The sequence below is a fragment of the Salarias fasciatus genome, chromosome 12 (genome assembly GCF_902148845.1).
Source record: "Salarias fasciatus chromosome 12, fSalaFa1.1, whole genome shotgun sequence".
In the NCBI taxonomy this organism is placed as follows: Eukaryota; Metazoa; Chordata; class Actinopteri; order Blenniiformes; family Blenniidae; genus Salarias; species Salarias fasciatus.
The window spans coordinates 10,534,656-10,557,327 of NC_043756.1; the positions used below are offsets into that span (position 1 = coordinate 10,534,656).

Consider the following 22,672-nt stretch of genomic DNA (forward strand, 5'->3'; position numbering starts at 1 on the left):
TAATCTCTGGAGAGAGGAAAGTATCAGCTTAGTTAATAAGAAAAAAAAATACATTCAAAGATCTACCTTCACCACATCTTCTTGAATAAGAAACAGCGTTATCTTGGAGGAGGAGGAAGGTTTTTTGTTTTTTTTTTTTGTTTTATTTTTCTACATGTTGATGGGAGTGGTTCGGTGTGGCACTGTGCAGCTGATTACAGAGGGAGTCTTAATCAGGTGGTGCAGTCTGTCGGGGGCCCCAGGGGCCGAGAGTGTGCTACATCCTGTCAGACTGCACAGAGAAACAATCAATCATCAGAATGGCTCCAAGACAGAGGAGCGAGGGAGGGGAGGAAGATAGGGGAGACGGAGAAAGAGCGGGATAAAATTGTGGGAGAAGAGGGGCAGAAAGGGACAAGAACCGAGGGAAAGCGAGAGCGGAGATGAGATGGGAGAAAGAGCGTGATTAGGGGAGAGGAAAAAGAGACGGCGTCCTTGCAGAGACTTAACTTAAACTTATAAAGACGCGAGGACGCTTATGAAAAACCCAATGAGTCTCGTTTGACTCGGAGCCACCCTGAAATGTAAGCTCGCAGGATGCTGAAGCCAAGGCCGCGTCAAAGCTCGTAACAACTGACGTCTAACATTTTCATTGCTCACCCCCTCCACCACGTCCCTAACCTTCACCTGCGTGTTTGTTTCAGTGTCCTGGCAAAGCGTCATCGCCGTCGTATCGTAAAAGTGATCAAACTTTGGCTCTGGCTGCAAACAACCTCCCAGATAAACACCAAAGCCAGGAGGAAAAAGAATCAGAGAGTTTGAGGAACAGAGGGATTGAGGTGGGTCTCGGTTTTACACTCTCCGGGCTCCGCCTGAAGCCCGGGTAATGATGCGGCTCTTTAGAGAACATCTTAAATGAAAGGCCAGAAAAATCCTCAGTGACAGGTGGGATTCTTCATCTAACAGAGGAGGAGAGACAGGACAGGGGAACTATAACACACACACACACACACAGACACATGAACAAACTGCAAGAGATCCCACAAGAGAGGATTTCCTGCTCTGTCCACATGAAGCAGAGGAGTCAAAACGGACAAACAGCAGATCTCATAAAGGTGATTTACAGAACTTAAAAGATGTGCAGTTTTGGTGTATTATAAAGGATATGTTAATGATCAAAAGGATTCCACTCAAAACCTTTTAATCTCTACTCAAGAACTGCAAAAAAACCCAACAAAAAAACTAATCTTAAAATGTCTTAAACAAACTGAAAGTGGTTGTGTTTGAGAAGAGCAGCGAGGTCGATACACAAGATGAGAAAAGTCTGAAGTCCAGTTGTAAGCATGGCTCTCCTGGCTGAACCAAAAGTGGAAAAATGTTTGGCTCACCTCTTGCCCCATCCCCCAGGAGAAGACATTCCCACCATCTGTAAAAAAAAAAAAGAAAAAAAGAAAGAAAACGAGTGAGAGAGAGGAGTGTACAGAGAAAACAGTACACCAAACAGACCGCAACAATCCAAGAGAGGCAGCAAATAGAAGCCTGTGGTGAAAATAGAAGAGAAGAAGTAAAAGAAAAAAAAAAAAAAAACAAAAGTGGAGGGAGAGAAGGGAAATGCGCAGCTGACAAAAGTGGCTCAAGCATCATACATCAAGCACTTGTTACCTCTCCCGGTGCTTGTGATTGCACATGACTGCAAACAAGTCAGTGATAAAAATCTGAAGAAAGATGAGACCGATCGGGCTGGCTTTAAAGATCATCAATCACAGCCCTGTAAGCTCAGATATTATTAGTTCAAGTAAAGCTGCACTCTTCCATTTTATGGACATCATAAAAGACTTTGGGGGGTGGAGGTGGAGTGGAGGAGATCCCCCAGTGTTTTAACTAGGACCGGGATGGATGTGTTTGGAAACGCAGACCGGATGGATGGACGGCTCTAATGTAGTAACGCTAACTGAATCACTCACACTGCATCGGGCTCCCCGGGGGGGAGGAATGTGGGGTGAGAGTGTCGGGCCCCACTTACAATATGTTAGTTTAAGTAAATCACAAAAAAAGCACATGCAGACTTGTGTGGCGTCACGAGATGTGCAAGAGTGGCGTGGAGGAAGTGTGTGAAGTTTGCAGACTGCTGGTGTGGGCCGCGTGTGACTGAAGAGGTAAAGTCGGCGATATGGTTGCTGTTTCCAGAAATCACAATTCATCCCAATAGTATCTGAGATCGAATAAATCAGATTCAAAATAGTAATAACAGGCACAAACTGTGCTTAGTTTTACTGTCTGATGTGACACTTTTATTAATCTCCTGACAGATACCTCTTTTACAATAAATGCTATCATAGGTTTTGGAATGAGTGATGACAGTGTGTGAAACCAAACCCAGATGCATAAAATAACAGTGTGAAAAAAAAAAAAAAAAGAACAAAAAACAAAATCCTCAAAACTTAATAAGCATGATTTGGTTAGTCACAGCTTTCGTAATGTTCTGAAATTCTATTTGCAGGTGTACAATATCAGAGTTGGTATTTCTATGTTTTTATAGAAATTATTTACGGATGTATTGTAAGGGAAGACAGCAGCACCTGATCTGATCACATTATGTTACGTGGAGTTTAGAAAGCACAATAATAAAGACAGAAATTCTTGTGTTCAAAGCAATTAACCAAACACTTTGTAAAAATACGTTTCTCAGTTCAAGCCACTATTTCCTTTTCTGCCTTGGCATTTTTCCTTTTCATATTTTACTCACAATGTTTTTTTCTTCTTCTTCTACCTCTGCCTTCCAGGGAGGACATTCAGTGAAAAGGTTTTGTTAATACTGTGAGATTATATTTGCAGGTGTATAATATTAGCGCATGTATTTCTGCTTTATTCCTCAAGAGAAGACACGCGGTTACTTCCAGGCAGCCCGGCTCTTGTTCAAGCTTCTGAATTCCTATAAGGCAAGGGTGTCAAATATATGGCCTGCGGGCCCAACAGTATCCAGTGTTGCACACAGCTTGACCTTGCATACTATGAGAAGCAGAGAAAAGACAATAACGTGATTTTAAAAGCAAAAAGACATGCTGTTGCTAATTTGTCCACTGGGGTGGGCATCGATAAGACAACACTCATTTTAAAAGTTCAACAAATAGTGTGAGAAGGAAGGCAGCCAAGGAAGCAACAGGATTTCAGATTGCACTTATTTCAAACTATAAAACTGATAACATGCTACATGTACCTCTTCACTCTAAAACTAAGGGAATGTATTTATTGTCATAATCGATTGATCATATTGGAATTTTTTTTTTCACCTAAAATGTCATAATCATACGTTTCTCAATCCACAGTGTTTCCCGGGCAATCCCTCTGTTTTTTCATTTCATGTTTTACTCACAACTTTCTCCCCCTCACTCTCTGTCTGCCTGCCAGTGAGGACATAAAGGCGAGTGTGAAGTCCATCACTGCCTGGTGAATAGCTGCCCTTTGTGCCTCAGAACTCAATTCACAGGCTGAAAAGGACCCCAGCCCTGCACCTCTGTATGCTGCCTGATTTAAAAGAGTGTGCATGTCCACCGTGCTCTGCCTGAGAGTCCCCTCTTAGGTTAAACACAGCAGGTTTAGTCGAGTTTGGACATTTTCGAAAAATCACAGGGACGACCCTGTATGGAGACCGCAGATCAGATGAAAAGTTGAGGGCTCTCGTTTGATACGGTATTATCAGTACAGCTGGAGTTGGTGCCAATGCTGCTCCTGCAGCCACTAATGCTTTAAGTGTTGTCAAGGAAACCTGTTCTTTTTTTCTTTTTTTTTTTTTAAGGTTGCCTTGACCTTATTCCATAAAGCGACCCATCATCTCTCCACACATCTTTTTCACATGAGGCGGTGTCATGTGGTGTCACATCCAGCCCAAGAAACAAAGTATTTACACAACTTCTCCGCTTCTGCTCTCCCATTTGTGACACCAAATGGCTTCAGAGGGCATCAACAACACACCAGCCTCTCTCCCTCGTCTTTCTCTCTCCTCTCCCGGAGACCTTCGCCGGGCTTGTTAGGCCCTGACACTGGCACCCCGGTGAACAAAAGGAGCGCACGGCTTAGGGCTGCCCTGGAATGTCAGCGGGTTCACATTTCACATGCAGATGCGTGACCCCAGAGCCCTTTAGTGAGAAGGTGCGCTTTAACCTCACAGAGAAGCAGAGGGAGGGGAGAAGGGGAGCAAGGGGCACCTTAAGGGGGAATCGGAGATGGGGGAAGGGTAAAAAATAAGAACGTCTAAGTTTGCAAGCGCTCGCATCTGCTCCAACATTGCTATATGTCTGTCTAAGCATCGAGCTTCTCCCTCTTCCCCCAAAACACTACTACACACTGCTAAACCCCGCTGATATACCTTATAGAATATTATAATTGTTGATACTCTGGAAACTTGACAGAGTCGTCTCCTTTATGTGTGATCTGTGATGCGCCCCCTCCTCTTTTCCCCCCCAACTTTGGAGCACATGAAAGCATTAAATTTTAAAGTGCATACTTAAGATTTCTCCCCAAATAATTGAAAAAGCACAATGGGAGGGGTTATGTAAGGCAAAAGTACTGTGAGCTCCGCAAAAGGAACCAAAGCTACTGTCATCTGCTCTCTGTAGGCCCAGGCAGGCACAGTTTCAACTCAAGGGCTTCACACTTCTGTAACACGTTCCCCTTCCCTCGCTGCTCTCCCTATCCTAACTCTCTCTATACCCGCTTGCCTCTCCCTCTCTCCTCCGTAGCTCTCGATAGTGAAAACTTCAAAGACAACAAGATCTTCTGCAAAAGCATGGAAACTTCAAGCAGTTTGTTTGTTTTGACCCTGAAGCCCCTTGCTGCAACCCTCCACCTCCAACTTGCACGTCCTGCAAAATACATGAGAAAGAGAGACCAAATCCAGAGCTGTATTTTATTTTATTTCTCCTCCTCTGTCTGCTGACAACCATCATTCCACTATGTGCTACTGTAGTGCAACTTCTGTAGAAAGCTGCTCCGGCACATACGCCACTGCAACTACTACAATGGCCGCACAAAAGTGATGACAAAGTATGAACTTTTTCTTTTTTTTTTTTCCAAGGTGGAGGAGTACAAACTTTTCAAATACATTTATCATTTAATATAAAAGCAAAATAAAACACATGCATTTATAATTCCATGCAGACTGAAGCATGTTTCTCCCCCAGCGAGCCCTGGCGCGTCATAACAGTGATGCTAAATGTTCAGGGAAAACAATTAAGTCCAGTCTGAACCGTGGTGCTGCACGTTACCCTAAATGACACAAACTGACATCAAAGGAGACCTTGAGTGTTTGGAGGCATCATCCGTTATACACTGAGGTGGAACAATATTCATATTCAGAGAATAAAATAATCCTTAAAATTGCATTTATGGTATTAATCCACTATCACCATCACCGCTCACAACAGCTTATTTACTGCAGTCAGAGATTCTGCTCTGCAGAAAGATTAATCTATATTCAGTGCAAAGTGCTTGATTGTTTATTTGTGTAGCTTCAACTGTGTGTGTATGAGGGAAAGTGTGTGCTCTGTGTTTAGCAGTTCTGCCCTCTAATAGTTGAGACATCTATAGCATCCACAGCAAGGCCAGGGGAGCAAGGGAGCAATCCATAGGCCTGCGTAGCCATGGCAACTAAACAAGGAATAGGCTAGATGTCAGGCGAGCATGGCTAAATTACCCATTAGAAAAAGCAGGAAGGGGAGAGGGGGAATACTGGTCAGGGCACAAGAGGCTAATGGGGAGATAAGATGGCCAACATATAGACTACACACACACACACACACACACACACACACACACGCACACATGCGCGCACACACACACACACACACACACACACACACTGGGAAAACAGAAACATATTGTCAAATATAAGTGCCACTGCAAAAACACTGTCAAAAAATAAGGAGGAATTGTACAATTAAAAGGGCACAAAGTAGCACACAGGTGAAGTCAATCAAATACAATGTACAAGTGTTTTAACACCCTCATGTGTTGCAACATGATGTGCATACAAATACAATTATATGCGCGTGCACACAACACACACACTCACACACACACACATACACACACATACAAAGGGCACAAAGGGAAGACAAAATGGTTTTAATAAAGACGCCCTCTTGGAGAGGTTGCTCGTGAATGTGAGAGAGATGTATTTATAGGAATCCTCCTGTGAGATCCTCTGTGCTCAGCCTCACATTTGTGCAGGAGAGACAGAGGGGGAATGAGAGGAAGAGAGAGAGGGGTTGTGTTATTGCCTGTTTCTTCATCCTAATCCTTGATGCATGGCCCACTCCTTCAGTCTATACTAATGAATAAAACAATAAAGAATGAATTGGTCTGAGTATTTGAACCATTGCAGGTGTGAAAAGCTAAAAGGGGCATTGGCCCAGTGGTTCATCCCTGCTGTGCACAGGCATACAAACCATCTCACACACACACTTTCATGCATCCAAACAAGCTCGCACACTCACGGTGTACACATGCACGAGCATGAAAGCACGCACACACACACAAACACTCGCACAACTGACACGCAACCCCTCTCTGCACAGAGTCAGGCAGGCAGGCTCCTCCTGATTTTAATGCTGCACATTCATTTGCATGCGCCATAATTAGCGTCAGGCACACAGAGGCTGGTCCTGGGGGAGCTCTGTGATAACCGCTTCCCCTTCTATTAGGGCTCTCATTCCAAGAGTGTCAGACATTGCACATCTTCATTGTGGGGCCTGCAGCACATCGGCTCAGTGGAAACTCTGTGGCTGCTGCAAGCAGCGTTCAGGGGGGAAAGAGAGGAGCCGGCTGGGACAGGGGGCTGGAGGAAAGGTGGAGGATGCTGGAGTTTGTGGAGGATGGGTGCAGGAAGGTAGAAAGAAGAAAAAAAACCAAGAAAACCAGGACTGAGAGATGTAAAGAGATAAAAGAAATGAAGTGATAAGTTTGGAGCACAAAGAAAAAGAGGGAAAGCGAGACAAAGGGAGGTAGTGCATGGCAGAAGCGGTTACACATTGTGCAGCAGACAGACAGACAGGCTGGACAGAGGTAATGAATGCAGTTATTAAATTGTTTCAGCTGCAAAGAGGTCTATTCTTATGCCATTATAAAGGGAACAATTTATCCCCACTGATCGGCCCTGTCTCCTTTCTCCTCGCTCACTTTGATCTGCCAGCATATTGCCTTGATGTGTCCTATTCAATAGCGAATCTGGGGCAATTTTAATGCTTTTGTACCTCGCCACCGCTCCACTTCTCCCTCCCTGTTTAAAAATAGCTGTTAATTATAAGTGCAGTTTAAATGTCTCTAGTGACCCAGAAATGCAGGTTGGAGTGAGAAGAAGGGATTGAGCATCTCCAAGTTTAAAAAGAGCGAGACACTATTTCTTTCCTTCTTTATCATGCTTTCTTCAATCTCTCTTTTCTCTCCACACCCCCCCCCACCCCCCTCGCCACTCCTTTGTCTTCTCCCATTCACCTCCCCTCCGATTCTACTTCTCCATTCCTTTAGTGTTCCTCCACATTTCTTTCCCTCCACTGCTCGCTCCCTCTCTCTCCCTCCGCTGTGGCGTCTCTCCGGCCCGGCGGGAGCGAGCAGGGCCGGAGGATAGGGAATTCAGCTCTTTCTCTCCGACACACGAGAGAGCTGCAGAGAGACATCGGAGACCACGGCTGTGAAACCGCTTCAGTCTGCAGATTGTACGTGCGTCACGCCGAGTCTTTGTATCTCTCTCCACCAACTTCCTCCCCGTATGCAGCCGCAGGAGTGGGATGTTGAAAGGAAAGGCATGTGAAGGTGTGCTAGGTAGCACAGTGCGAGGCAGAGGCGCAGAGTATACCTGTGGGGAAGAGAAGGGGCTGCGCTGGGACCCGAGGTGTGCACCTGGGGGGTGCAGCGTTATAAATAAAGCATTAGCCTCTTGAAGGGAACAGAGATGTGAGGGGCTGTCTTAGTAGCGCTCTTTTCCCCCCTAACTCTAACTAACAGTTAACCTGCAGGCAAGTACATGTACTGCTTTCATCGCACAGGAGGTAGAGTGGAAAAAAAATAAAAAATGCTGAGAGGTAAACTGTGGGACTCTCTTGTGTCACAGTCTGGGCACAGTTTTTAATTTGCGAAGAGGTCAGGGACACTTTGTCAGACTACAAATACAGTGACAAAAACAAGTGTGAAGTGACAGAAAAGTTCCTCCAAATGGGATGGGTGTTTGGTATTTAGTCATGCCTGAATAATCAAGCCATGACGTTAATTTAAAATGTGAGCAACTCCTACAATTACTCTTCATAACTTCTTCACAGCGACATTTTAACAAAAAAATGTTAAAAATGAAAAGTGCAATGAAACAAAAAGATCACAAAACTTTTTTTACTGCGTCTAAACTTCATCAATGCCGATATCGAAATAATATAGAAATTGAATAATGCAATGATGTGGTAAGATCATAAATGTTCTGAAAGTTGCAAAGACTTTAATGTATTTAGTCCAGTCTGCTGATGAAACAGCTTCAATTTCTGTATGAGAAAGATGATTTTGTGTCCCCCTGCAATAAAAACAAATGAACAGGAGTGATACACAGACTTAAGGGTTTGGTCAGAGAGGTGAGTCTATCCTCCCTTGCTGCTTTTTTGATGAGTTGAATCCGTGCTACTAGTTGTTTCTGCCACCCATGCTAATTTGAGATTATTGCAGAATTAAGCTAAACAGTCAACTGATTTCCACAATAGATGAACCTGATAACATAGTGTCTCCTTCGAGTTTGAGTCATAATCATCTGACCGTACCCTGAGACTGATGCTTCCTCCACCGTGCACACAAGTCCTCAAGAAAACACAGATGTGAAACTGATTAGTAACACTCGAGAAGAGAAACGCAAAATACTAAAGACGTTGGGAAAGTTGCTCCAAGCCATGTAACCATTCTGCTTCTTGCACAAATAATCTTATCGCACACTCTTTTCTCTCCATTCTCAAGTTGAACACGCTTAAACATTTCACTTGCATTCTTTAAAGCTGCACAACACCGAGCTCTTTAACTGTTTAAAGTGACAATATGACTGCATATCTTATCTTTCATCAGCTGCTCATTTCAAAGCCACTAAACACAGCGAAGGTCCCGTTCCACAAATGACAGCTTTATTATATTGGTTGAAGTGATATCAAAATCTCAATAAAACAACTTGCACTAACTTCAGCACGATATAACTTTTGGCTGCAACGTAAAAATTAATGTGACCTCTGTATTTACAAGCTATCGAGACAATGATGTATGGTACGTCTCCAAGAACATCAACAGCTTAGCCTGACAATGAAAATATGTTGAGGAGACGACTGAGCAGTGGCGAAACAGGCACTCAGCGCAGGTCCGCTCACTCAAGGCGAGCAAGCACTTGATAGATAAATGAGAACAATGTATTGGTTTGTCCACAGGCGTGGCAGCACTGACAGAGCTCATAAAACAAAGTGTTAATGCTGTCCTTGGTAAGGAAGGCATGATAGTAAATAAAGTGCTATCTAGTAGCAGCGTGAGACGCGTCTTTCAAACGCCGGCACTGCCTGAGGAAACCACGCACAGGCGCAGGCTGGAGAAAGTGGCTCATGCACCATCGTTTTGGAGAGCAGTCAGAACAACAATGCAGTTGTTCTAAAAAGTAGAACTTCGATTCAGCAGACAATCGTTCCTGGGGCGCTCTTGCTTGGGTCAAAGACAGATATGTTGTTAAATTTCCAAATAAATGCATCAGAAGGACGAAAAACTTTTGATAATAATAATATCCAAACAGATATGTGACTTCTGTTGCCCAGCTCCCTTCACAACAGACCATATATATTATGCTCCCACTTTTATGAAAATACAACTATCCTCTTTTGATTTCTTGTTTTAATACAGCGTTTTTAAATTCATGATATTTGTCATTTTCAGAAACAATTAGAACCGGGCATTTTTTTACATCAAGGCATTAGGAAACGAGTAAAACAATTTGAAAGTGTTTGCAAAACTTTATGTATTTTCCTTTTGTGTTAAAGCATAGAGGTATGGCTAAATACTTACTGATTGAATACACAAAGCTTGCAAATTTCACAGAAAATAATTTCTCAAAGTTGACATTTTCTTTGTGATTTTTTTCTTTTTTTTTCCACTTTGAAAAGTTACCCCATGCGCTGCATTTAGATGGACAATTTTTAAGTTTTAAAGATTGATGACTTAAAATTTCAGGCAAGACATTTCTTGAAAATATTCCCTTCCTTTTTGTTGAAATTACAATAAAGATTAATTCATTCAGAAAGTAAATTAGTCACTCTCCGAATGAGAAACTCTTTGCTCTTAGAGGCCCGTTGATGGATGGAAAGCCGCGGAGAAGCCTGACTTAATAAACTCCTAAAAAGGAAGATACTTATTTTAAAAGCACTTCTTGAGGGGGGTTCAAATTGAACTTGATTCATCAGTTTAATGATCCACTCAGAATCCTTGCATGTCTTAAAATAGTACATGTGCACATGAGTGACATTCACCCTTGCATAAATTTTTTTCTTTATTTACGACTCAGATTTCAAATATCCCACCAGTTTCTTTGAACACAGGGTGGACTGCTGTGACATCTTCATCACACCCAAACTGTCTCTGCAAACACATACAGCATTTGACTACAAGAAAAAAGAAAGGATTCAAAGATAAACGACGGCCGTGGCGTGGGAAAAAAAAAAAAAAAAAAAAAAGAAACCGTCTGATGAGCAAGGTTGACAGTTCAGACATGAGAGTAAGAGATGAGAGTTAATGACCTTGATAAGACCAGGGACAGAAAGAGCCGGAGGAGAGGACGTGATGTGGTCGTGCTGGTGACAAGAGGAGATGAGGAGCCTGCACTTCTTGGCTGGTGTTACACATTAGCGTTGTTGTTTGCCAGGGGCAGCAAGGGTGCTTGTGTGTATGTGTGTGTGTGTGTGTGCGCGCGCTTATAGAGAGAGGTACGAAGACATCCCGGTCAAGGCCTTGCATGGTGACAGAGGCTGATACCAATCTAATGAGATAAGAAACGTATGCAAATGAACCTGGCCACAGTTCACACTAATCAGCTTAACACCCAGATAGATATCAGCTATCTGTCGCATCACATGCACACACACACACACGCACGCACATGAGCGGCCTCTCAGAAGTTAAAACAGTCTGCGAGTTTGCCATATATGAATTCACAGTTACCCACAAATAGGCCGAGTCGCACAACACACACGTCAAAGTGATCCAAACACCTGCAGAGCAATCTGCACCCACACGCATACAGTGGATGTCTGGGAAGTTAACAGGCTGCACACATAAATTGCACATGTGAACACTGAAGCACGGGCAAACACATTCAAAGTGCATGTGTATGAGCAAGTGAGTGGATGCCACTGTGTGAGGGTTACTCAGTTCTGGAGGTCGTGTCTTTCACAAGCTAAACACTCACTAGTGACAAGGGGCCCCCGCAGAGGAATGCAAGAATCCAAAATAGGTAAATGTAACAGTTTGTTTTGAGCCTAACAGGCCATTAAAAGTGACATGTGGATGCATTTTATTTGAAATGTCATTACCGAATCATGTCAGCATTGTCAATCATTGTCATTAAGTAGCAGAGACGCAGATGTTGTGTACATTTCGTTGCAGCACTTCTGAATGCGAAAAAAAAAAAAAAAACACTTCTTTGTGTTTAGCATTTGTTGACAGTTGACATTGCTGTATGTCACTTTATTTCAGTTTAAAAACATGTTTTCTGATGAATTTTCAGAAAAAAACCTTCTGTGAAAAAGCACAGAATAGTTGTAGAGAGCAGGAGTGTCGTTTTAAATGGCAGGCTGTCGCCAGGAAGAGGGGAGAAGTCGTGCCACAGCTGTACTCTTCAACACATCTCTCAGCAGCTATTATTATCCGTGGGAATCCAGGGCATCCTGCATCGTATGGGGGCAAAGTGTTGACCACCAGTAAAAGACTGGTCCTGGAGAAAACACAGCTGCTATTCATTCAGACCGTCCACTGACCTCTGCCTGTGGAGAAGACGCCACATCAGCAGCTCCTGCACTTCTGCTGCTGTATTTTCATCGCGAAAGAAGAAATAATCACACAATACTGTACAAATGAAGGAATATAATTGCTTAATTGAGACAACAAAATGCGTTTTAAACTAACTGGTGACTCTAAATTCCCCATAAGTGTGAGTGTCTGGGTCTGTCTAGTGTGTTTGTTCTGTGACGGACTGAGGACTTCTCCAGGAGAACCCTGCGTACCCCAATGAAGGCTGACAAATCGGAAAATAGAATTGGTAATCATAAAAGTTGTGAATTAGAACATGCCATAACACTTGCTGAGGTACACACTGGCTGCGATGGTAAAAAACTGGAGAGCAGCTCAAGAAAAGCTGTTAAATTCAAGTAGGCATTGGAAATCATATGGTGATGTCAAGAGCAGCAATTCAGCCACAGACCTTTGAATTATTTACATTTTTTGCATAGGATGTCTGCACATTTTTTCCCCCTCCCTCATTCTGTTTTTCTCCATGTCTGCCTGCCTCTTGGATCTTTGTCTGACATTTACCGCTAAGCTACCTATTTCAGTCGACCTATTCTTAAGCAAAGCTGGACCAAGACATCTTTATGGAAATCACTGCTCTGGGTGTGTTGATTTGCAAAAGGGCATGGGAGCTGCTCAGGCTAGCCTTACCCTCTCAGGTTATACAGAGAGAGCGAGAGAGAGAGAGAGAGAGAGAGAGAGAGGGGCCGACTCTCACAAAGGCAGACGGTGACGTAGAGGAAGTGAAATAAAGAGCACCTTGCTATAACTATATTGGTTGGCTCCGGTATGTTGGCGCCCATCTTATCTGGCGAGAGTCCCACACAGCATTCATCTAATGAAAACCTGGCTGGATGGCCGGCTGGCTGTCTCATCAAGGCTCATTGCCAAAGGTTCCTCTCCCCCAAGCATCAAAGTCACTCTGCTTTAATGTAGCTTTTATCAATGGCCAAGTGAAAGCAAATAACTTCACTGAAAATTTGAAAGAAACCATGAAAAGAAATCTAAAGCAGACATGAAGGGAGAGGTCTAGTAATTCTTTAGGGGCACTCAGATAGACGGATTGTAGCAACAATCAAATCTGAGAGGGGATGTTTATTATGCAGCAGCAACACAAACAGACATAAATACATCCTTTTCTTTTAAAACCACAACCGCTTACACAAAGGAGGCCGCACACGCACACACACACACGAAACGTAGGCATACATTAAAAGCATTAACTCCTGCATATAGTACACATGGTACAAGTGCGCAACATAGCCGCCGCGCTTTGAAAAATCTCCCAAGTGTCACATTACAGTAGACTGCTAAAAGTGTGTTGGCTGGTGATAGTTCGGATACCGCAGCCAGACTACAGTAGCAGCCAGTCCCCCAGTGGATGACTGGGCTCCGAATATGAGCTCAGTCACTGTAACAAGCCCCACTTAGTCACTGGCTCTATCACAGGCTCTCTCCATAGACCCTCTATGCAAACAGGCCACTTAAAAACACCATTACCGGGAGATTGCTCAAGCCGTAGTGAGTAGCTCTGAAGTGGTGTGCGAGAAAGATGAGAGGACAAACAGGGTTTTCACTAAACAGGAGAGGGATGAGAAAAAAAAAAACAGGGTACAAAGGGAAGGTTTGCGGAGAAATGTTAACCGAAGTACAGAGTGTACTAGTAATTAGAGGCAAATACAAGTTACGGGTTGGTAGATAGGTGAAAGTTCACACAACTATCAATTGTGAAATCGTTTCTCAAGCAAAAAAAGATGTTTAATTGCCATGTTGAATCCTTTTTTTGGAGGTAAAAATAAAACACACAAAGCAAAACACTGAACCAGCATATCTGGCCTACAGAGAGAGACGCAGAGTGTGTTGAAACGCTGCCTGGTCTTGTGTCTCTGGAACTCATGTTTTCTGTTAGAGCATTGAGCTACAATATGTTTCGGTTTTAATGATCAGACAAAATGTCCCCTCCACTCCAAATCAGTTTAGCTGGGAGAACATCGCCGCTTGGAGCTCCATGAGAAAAACGCTCCGACATATTTAACCCAGATGTGTCACATGCTGACCCGCGATGTCCTATCTTCACCCTTATTGCTCCGTCTTTATCTTCGACCTCCTCCTCCCCATCCATCTGTCTCTCATCCCTCTCTCACCCCCTTCCCATCTTTCTCTCATCTGTCTCTTGTCCAGCCTCTCATCACTTGTTCATAACTTTACGGCCATTATTAGGCCGAGTCACAGTTACCATCAAACAGACCAAGAAGGGACATTTTTAAGGGGAGAGGCCTTTTCAATGGAAGTCCAAACATGTCTCACAAAACAGTGCCGACAGTAGGCTTCAATCCCTTTTGTGGATCGTTTTTCTATTTTTTTTCTCTCTCAAGGGCTAGTCACACCATGGCTGCCCAGCAACTATATGGGTGTACCCCCCGCCACCTTCACTGCCCCCTTGCTGTCCTCTGGATCTGTGTCAAGCAAAAGAGCAGATTGGGAGTGGGCATGGGCACATGCCAAAGTATTCTGGGAAGAGCTCCAAAGAACATATTTGTTGAGCGGGGAAGAGAGCGGAAATGGCCCGTTGTCTGAAGGGAGGCACGGATGAGAAAGCCGGGTGAAGTAGGGGTGGGAGACGCGGAGCGAGGTGAGAAGCTGAGTCACTGGGTGAATCTGAGGTGGATCGGCGTCCTCCTGTGTGACGACTGACTCACCGCTTACAAAAATGGATACTGATTCAACAAACTAAAAAAAAAAAAAAAAAAAAAAAAAAAAAAAAAAAGGCCACATGGTTTAATTGTGATAAAATAATTGAAATAATTGACGTTCTGAAAAGGACGTTATTATACCCGCCAGGGTGGATGTTCAAGCTAGCAATGGGACTGAGGCCGGTTTCACTCAAGGATTCCTGGAGAAAGATGGAGGCCGAAACACTCAGGGAGCTCATGCAAACACCAACCAAAGAGGTTAGAACCTGGATTTGAACACAAGTCTTCTTGTTGTGAGGGAACAATGATAACTCTGTGTCTCCCAGTCTGTTATACTAATTATTACACCAATAAGTTCATTATTCTTTATTGTTTTCAATACTATTCACGAAAGTCTGGTGGTTCAAAACTGATTGAAATGTCATTAACTAAAAAGGTTCTGGTGCATTCCGATTCTGTGGTTTTAAAGTTTCTGGAACTGAAATAAAACAGAGAAAAAAAGATGTGTAAACAACATTGAAGCAAAAGCTTTGCACTAATATGCATATTTTATTTAAGATCCATCAATAATTTGGAAATGTATTTAATATCCTTGCAGCTTCTATTAACTTGATAAATATTTCAATTGTTTAGGGCCATATTTTAGAAGATATGGTTTCTTAACCATTTTTTTTTTTTCAGGATTTTTTGCTTTGCATTTCAACATCAAACATTGCTAACTTGTTTTTGGTTGTTGGCTTAGAACTCAATTGTCCTGTACCCTGTTTTCTATAGTTGTGAATATCGCACAGCGTTTGTTCCATTCACAACAGTCACCACTTGTTCTGCATTGTGTGTGTGTGCGTATCAAAGATATTAATACAATTATAAAGACATAAACAGTGTTTCCTGTCACATGATCGCATGTCTTCCTTTTGAAAGTAAATCTCACAAACTTAAATCAGTAACTATTAAGATGAAAGCAAACTCATAAGCTACAGTAAGGAAGGAAGAATACTTCATTAATCCCCTCAGGGAGCAGTTGGGGTCAAGGATTTTGTTCAGGGACACCAAGTGGCGATCTGTCTGCAGCTGCATTTGAACCAGAAAACTTTTGATTGCTTATCTAACCTCCAGGCTGCCTTTACCCCAGGTGTTCAGGTTAGGAGGAAGCCCAGAAATTATTGTAAATCCACACGATGTCCTCTAAAGTCCTGGAAACACCACTGTGTAAGTGAGTATTTGTGTGCAGCGTGACTCCATGTTATAGGGCCGACCTGTGACATGCCGTACTCCAGTGCCAGAGGTTTTGTAGGGTCAGTGCTATTTCACACGCCTCCTGGAAAATGACTGATCCTGGAACAAAACACACTGCATACTGTAGCCTTTGAACATATTTGCCACAGTGGATTAGGATCACTGATTTGAAAATAAACACAGCATTTTTAGAATTTAGGGAGGAACTGAGTTACGCAACTTTTTAACAGTATGTGACTCTTGATCAGACACACAGAAAGATGAATGTTTTGTTGATCCTGAAAGGAAATTTGAAGTGCCTTTGTACAACCGACCCCTCCTACATTCACAGTTAAAATATGTAAGAAGCAAAAACACCTGTACGAAATGAAATAAACTGTTGAATTTTTATGCACCGATGTGTCTGTTTGGCTTTTTCTTTTAACCCGTCTCCACAGCAAGGCACTGCAAGTTGCCTCTTATAGCAATATTTATGCATGATGGCTTTCCTGCCACAAACAGGATTTGATTCCCCCATATTCAAGGTCAGGACTTTCAAATTAAATAAACCACACAGATTAAATCAGCAAAATAAGACTAATATATATACCCCTAATGTATAAGTATGAGTCAGTTCCATTTGCAGATGGTTTAGACGATGAAGCGATTTAACTGGCATCCTCCTATATTTCGTATTGAAGTTTATTTTTAATGACCACAATATATCAGACTGAGATTTGTATCTGGCCGAGGGGATGAAAGGCTGAGGTGGAGAAGGTTTGTTACAAAGTCCACACAGTGACCTCTAAAGGTGGCAGAGAAATATTTTGCCTACTTGACAAATGCCATCATGTGAAAAGTATGTTTTGACACTACATCTCCTTGTGTTGCTGTAGCTAAACTCTGAACAGGATGTGTGTTCGTGCACTTTACAAGGTCAAACAAGAAACATCAAACAGATTGTTGAGTCCTTGAGGGATCAGGCTTTCTTTGGCTGTCTTTTGTCTTTTTGCTGTCACATACACACACTCACTTGAAAAGACACCATGAAAGTGCTCAGATAAGCAACAGATGCAAAAATACAACACAAAGACCCACACGCACAAACGCAGACAGAGACAGAAGTCATAAACATGCTCACACACTCAAATGTGTTAAAAAATGCCGTATCCAAACACGTACCGCTCTCATTCCCAACGAGACAGAGAGAGACACACACGCACACGCGCACACAGATACACACCCCATGTGCACAGGCTGGCATGCCGGGGTCATGCATAGCACATAAACTGGAAGCGGCACCTTCATGTAAATTCTTCCCTCTTGACAACTGAGCATTCTCATAAGCTCCAGTAGTCAGCTGTCTACTGCATTCTCCAAGGGGCAGGCATGACATTATGTTAATTTAGGGGGGGCCTCCAAGGTGTGTGTGAGTGACTTTGTGACTTTATGCAAGTGTGTGCCGCTACCTTGATGCATATGAGTTCTGAAAGTAAAAATGTATGCCAACATATGCCAAGAGAACAGAATGCAAAACGTGGAAAAGATATGCAATACCTGGATAAATGATGTTGAAATCTAAAATGTTCTCTTTGAAAATGCATATCTCCTTCCATCTGCATCGCTCTGGCCCCCAATCTGGCTACAAATAGATGTGCAAAGTGGTTCAGTCCCTGCTGAATGTTTATCCAGGGAGGTGGATTACAGCAAAACAGACATCAGTGTACCACAGTGCAGGGCTTTATACCCCCATAAGCCTGGCATTTCCTGCCCTTAGAGCCATAATTAAGAGCATGCTGGACAGCCTCAGACTCTGAATCCCCTGGACCTTTATGTGGCTTTTGTTCAGCCATGAGACAAGAGGCTGAAGGAGGAGATAACAGTAACAGCTCCCCGTCAAAGAGAAAAGCTAACACAGACATGCACGTAGCTCATAAATGAAAGAAATTCTTCCAATAAAAAAAAAAAAAAGAAAGAGCCCAACTGGCTGTGTGAATATGTCAGTGGACACGGCTCAGAGCGCACACCTGCCAGCACAGACCAGCACACACAAATGCCCACAGTCAACAGGGGCTTTACTGACACGCCTCTGGCCTTCTCACTCCTCAAACTCCACTTCTTACCCTTTACTTAGAACACAAAGAATCATACAGAGAGTCATACAGTGCCTTACAAAGGGTCGCACAAGGGAGGGTCACAATTAGTCTGTATGTAAACAAATCCATCAGTTGCGAGCCCACTGTCCCCGCCTCAGTGCTTAGATCGCTCCGCCCAGCCCAGGAGGGGGTGCTTTGTAAAAGAAGGTGGAGATTGTCAGACCACTTGAGTCCCACTTCAGCGTGCAGAGAGAGAGGGATAGAAGCACAACTCCACTCCCTCAAGTTGCAAGAGGTGCAATGAGTACTTCGGATCACAAAAGGGGACAGCAGATGTTGAAAATGCACATTCCCAAATTATGTATATTAAAAAAAAAAAACAAAGTAAGAATTATTTATGGCGTGAAAAATTGGATAAAAATGTGACATGTTGCTTCTAATACATGAGTCAATCTGTGAGAAAAGGAAGAAAAATCAAATGATGAGGACTTGTGCAGATGGTGGCGTGATTCCTGACAGATCTTTATTGGCCTGTTGAAAAGTCGGTGGCAGGTAGAGAGGAGAAGAGATTAAAGATGAGCAGGGACAAAGGCCATCTCCATCAGTGGAGGACTACACTTTTTCATCACTGCCTTTGTGCGGATGTCAGCTCGCCGCTGGACATGTGTGTTATCATTCATGTGTCTGTGGATGTGCATGTATGCTCGCCCGTCTCCGTTTGTGGGTAAACGTGTGTGTAATGCTGAGGGGAGAGCACAGGGCAGGGGGTTCAGGGAAGCGTAAGGTAATCCTTTAAGCGGGAGACTTTAACTCTTTCAGAAAGTAAACAGCCAAGCAGTTGAGGGAGTATTGTTGTTGGGTAATGTTACAGAACTGCAAGAATGCCCCGGGGCACCGTGTGTGAGTGACTTAGGGAAGCTATGCATACGTGTGCAGCCAGGAGAGAATGTGTATATATGAGTGTGTGTGTGTGTGTGTGTGTGTGTGTGTGGGTGAACCTCTAAAGCCGTGTCTCACACTGGCTGCAGCCTTGAACGGCTCCATGGCGATGAAAAAGAGAACAGATGCCTCTTCACTGGGGTGCATCGGGCCACCAAATCGGAAATATCACTGATCAAGTCCCAATTCAATTACAGGCCACCAACTGATGCATAACGGAATCTGTGTGTGCGTGCATGACTGGGTGTGTCCTTGACTCCGCATGTGCGTGTCTGAAAAAAGTGCACGTGTTGTGTGTGCGTGTGTGTATGTGTGTGTGCGCGGACATGCATGGTGTGTTAGTGTTCCGGGGTTAAGAGGGAAGAGGGATGACCCCGCACAGCTGACGGTCAGTCATGCAGGACAGGACAACACAATAACACTCTTGTTAACCAGGACATGGCATACCTCCCACCTGTTACCCTTCAGAGCCACACACAGGCCGGCTCATGCCCGCACATAAGCAGACGTGCTTAAAAAACACAATCACACACACACAACGCATCTCTTTCTGCGCGTCGCAAACGTGTTTGAAAAACGATGCGGAGAATGCTTCCCTGCATCGGTTCATCAGGCCTCTCTTCCCGTCATTTAGCAGGACGCCCATTTATCTCTGGAGCTGTCGGGGAGTTTCTCATCACTTTGCCCGCTTCCTGTCTGTCCGTCCACCTAAACACAGTAAACAGGCCTCTCAAACAAGCATGTTTAGTCTGGGCCTGGCCTGGCTGGAGAAAAGAGGAGAGGACAAGGCTTGCTGGAACACTGGCAAACCAACACACTGGTCTATCTTGAGGGAAGAAAAAAAAAAACCAAATAGCTTTGCCAGGCTTTACTGAATATTTTTACACACATACACACACATACAAAGAATTGTGTTAATGTCTCAATCAAAGGTATCCAGAGACTACAGATGAAGTTTGACTCAAGGCGAGCTAAAGGCAGCAAGTCCCACTTTCTCCGTGCTTCAGATAAGCCCACAACTATCTCTGCAAACAATAGTTTGAATTTTACATTTTTACCACACAGTAATATAAACTTAAAGGATCATACAATTATAAAAGCTTGCTCTTATGTAGCCATCTTGCACTTTGCAGCTTTTGAGAACTTAATGGATTAAAAAAAAGTTTTGTGAAATCATAACAACATGTATTTAAAAGAGTTAAAAGAAACAGAACAAAACCATGTGGAGAGTTTGCTTATCTGAGAGTTTTTCCAATGTTTTTTCTATAAGTGCACTGCTGTTTTCCATTGCTAATGACAGACAACATCGTATTCCAGAGCTCTCAAGTTATAACCAAGCAACAAAAATAAGCTTACTTTGCATGAGGGGTCACAAGTGCATACATTTGTTTGTACCATAACTGTTACACATTCATCATATCACAACAGCATTCCAAAATGTATGTCTTGTGTCCTGTGGTACACTCCACGTCTGCCTTTGTTTAGACAGCTCAGCCATGGGAAACACTGAGTAGACTAAATCTGCACAAGCTGGAGACTTATTTACTCGGTGAGTGACTTAGAGGGTGAGTGAGTCCTCCAATCTGCCAGAACTATGAAATAAAAATGGATCTGGGTGAAATAAGGGTTCAAAGACTTCCAATTAACAGTATAGTGGAGAAGATACAGAAAAAGTAAAGTCACACTGGAGTAAAAACAAGAAAAAAAACCTGTTTGGAAAGCCATTTTCTGATGACTATAGAAATATGCATTTTGTCTACAGTGCACGCTTGTTTTAAAATGCTCTCATGAATGTTTTAAACATGGGAAAGCTTGAACTAAGTGTGTAAGTGAGCAAGCCACTGAGCAAAAAAAGAAACGACAAGGGGGAACGTGTTTGTGTGTGGCGAGCCGGGGCAAAGGGGCGAGAAACGAGGGGCAAGCGAAAACAAATTCACAATGCCAGCCCAACTTCCAAAAGTGTGAAAATCTCTATAAACCCATCAGCTCCAATAACAGGCAAGACTGAATAGATGAGAAACAGAGGAGGCGGAGAGAGAGGCAGAGCAGAGCCACAGAATGAACTGGCCTCCCCTATTCACTTTTAAATTTCCTCCTCCACAGTCCCCTGCACACTGTTAATTACTGGCCAGGCATTCCCCTGCCACCTTTTCACACATAACAAGCGCCCCATCCAGACCCACCGCTGGAATATGCCTGCAGCCTAAGGATCAAGACCAATTATGGCCCTAAGCTGGACCTATTTCTGTTTAGCCCAAGGGGGGCACAGAGGGTGTTAAACAGGCAGAGAAGGGAAGCAGAGGTGGAGGAAGTGTTATTTTTCCCACAACATAAATGTGTCTGTTTATTTCTGTGACGCTGGCTGAGTTTAGCGGGAACTGTAAAACAACAAAATGTAAAACTGGCAACCTGACATTCCATGAAACAGTTAATAGTGTTAGCCACGTATTATACACAATGTAAAACAGACTCGCTTGCATTTACACGCAATCAAAGACAGAGAAAAATAGAAACGGTCTCAAGCAGAAGGCCTTTTTACAATAAAAATAAAAAATAAAATAAAATGATGGACGGTTGTTAATCAATGATAAAGGTAGGGGTAAAAAAATAGTGGCAGAGAGAAAGAAAAGAAAAAAAAGAGTGAAAAATGGAATGAAACAGGGCTGGAAAGGGAAGTGGAGGATTATATTGGACAAAAAAAAAAAAAAAACACACACAAAACTTAATGAAAATGTTGATTTCCCTTCTCAAGATAGGGGACAACACACACAAATCCATGGGCAAAAATACCAACATAAAATATATGGATGGATGCACACATGCACACACAAGAACAAACACGCACACACACTTTCGACTTACAGCTCTGAGAAGCCATTAGTTTCATATATAAGCAGACCTGCTGATGAAAGCTCATAAAAGCAGCTATGTAAATAAAACAAATGAAAAGCCAGTGCTCAGAGGTGAGGGGGAGAAGGAAAGAAAGAGACCCTCAGGGATTTATTGTTTGTGAAAGGCTGCTGCATTTACTTTCGCCAGTGGAGAGGTGAGTGGTGCCATCGCCGAGGCATTACCCAGCATCCTCTAATGGCGGGAAAACCAGCGCGCCCCGCATCAGCCGCGCAGCTCAGCGGATTGAAAGACGGTGAGGCGAGGAGGACGTGGGTGGGAACCACACATGCAGCGAGGTTGTGACCCTCTCACATGTTATGCACAAGGTAGATACACCAAAGACACACACACACACACACACACACACTTGCACGCACACACACGCACACACGCGCAATAACATTTCAGCTATTACATGTCTTATCAGGAGGATTTTCCGCATGAGGACAAAGAGGTGAAAGGTTGCGGCTTGGCCACGCTTCTCTAAGCGAGGAGCGGCGGAAACATCACGAGGTAATGAACAAGTTCAGGGCTAATGGAGAAGAATATGACCTCGTTGTACCATTGAATGCAAACCTTAAAAAAAAAAAAAAAAAAAAAAAACAGGGAATATTCCTTTCACTGCTGCTTTTGATTTCATTGAGCAGGCTCCATTTTTTTTTTCTATCATCTAATGCAAAGGTTTATATAAATATAATTACACAGGCTTTTAGTGGAGGATTTGGCACAAATGCTTATGTTTGTAGAAACTTAAAAGCTGACGAGGAATGCCGAAGGTGAAATCAAGACAAAATCAAAACAAAT

General features: G+C 43.2%; 1 protein-coding gene across 1 annotated transcript in view; it reads right to left on the reverse strand.

Moving 5' to 3' along the window:
* LOC115397720 (RCC1 and BTB domain-containing protein 1-like) overlaps positions 1-22,672 on the reverse strand; it is a 218,195-nt gene that overhangs the window by 8,165 nt on the left and 187,358 nt on the right. The window contains exon 5 of the mRNA XM_030104162.1: positions 1,368-1,405. Coding sequence (XP_029960022.1) covers positions 1,368-1,405 — 38 coding nt within the window. The remainder of the gene's footprint in view (positions 1-1,367; positions 1,406-22,672) is intronic.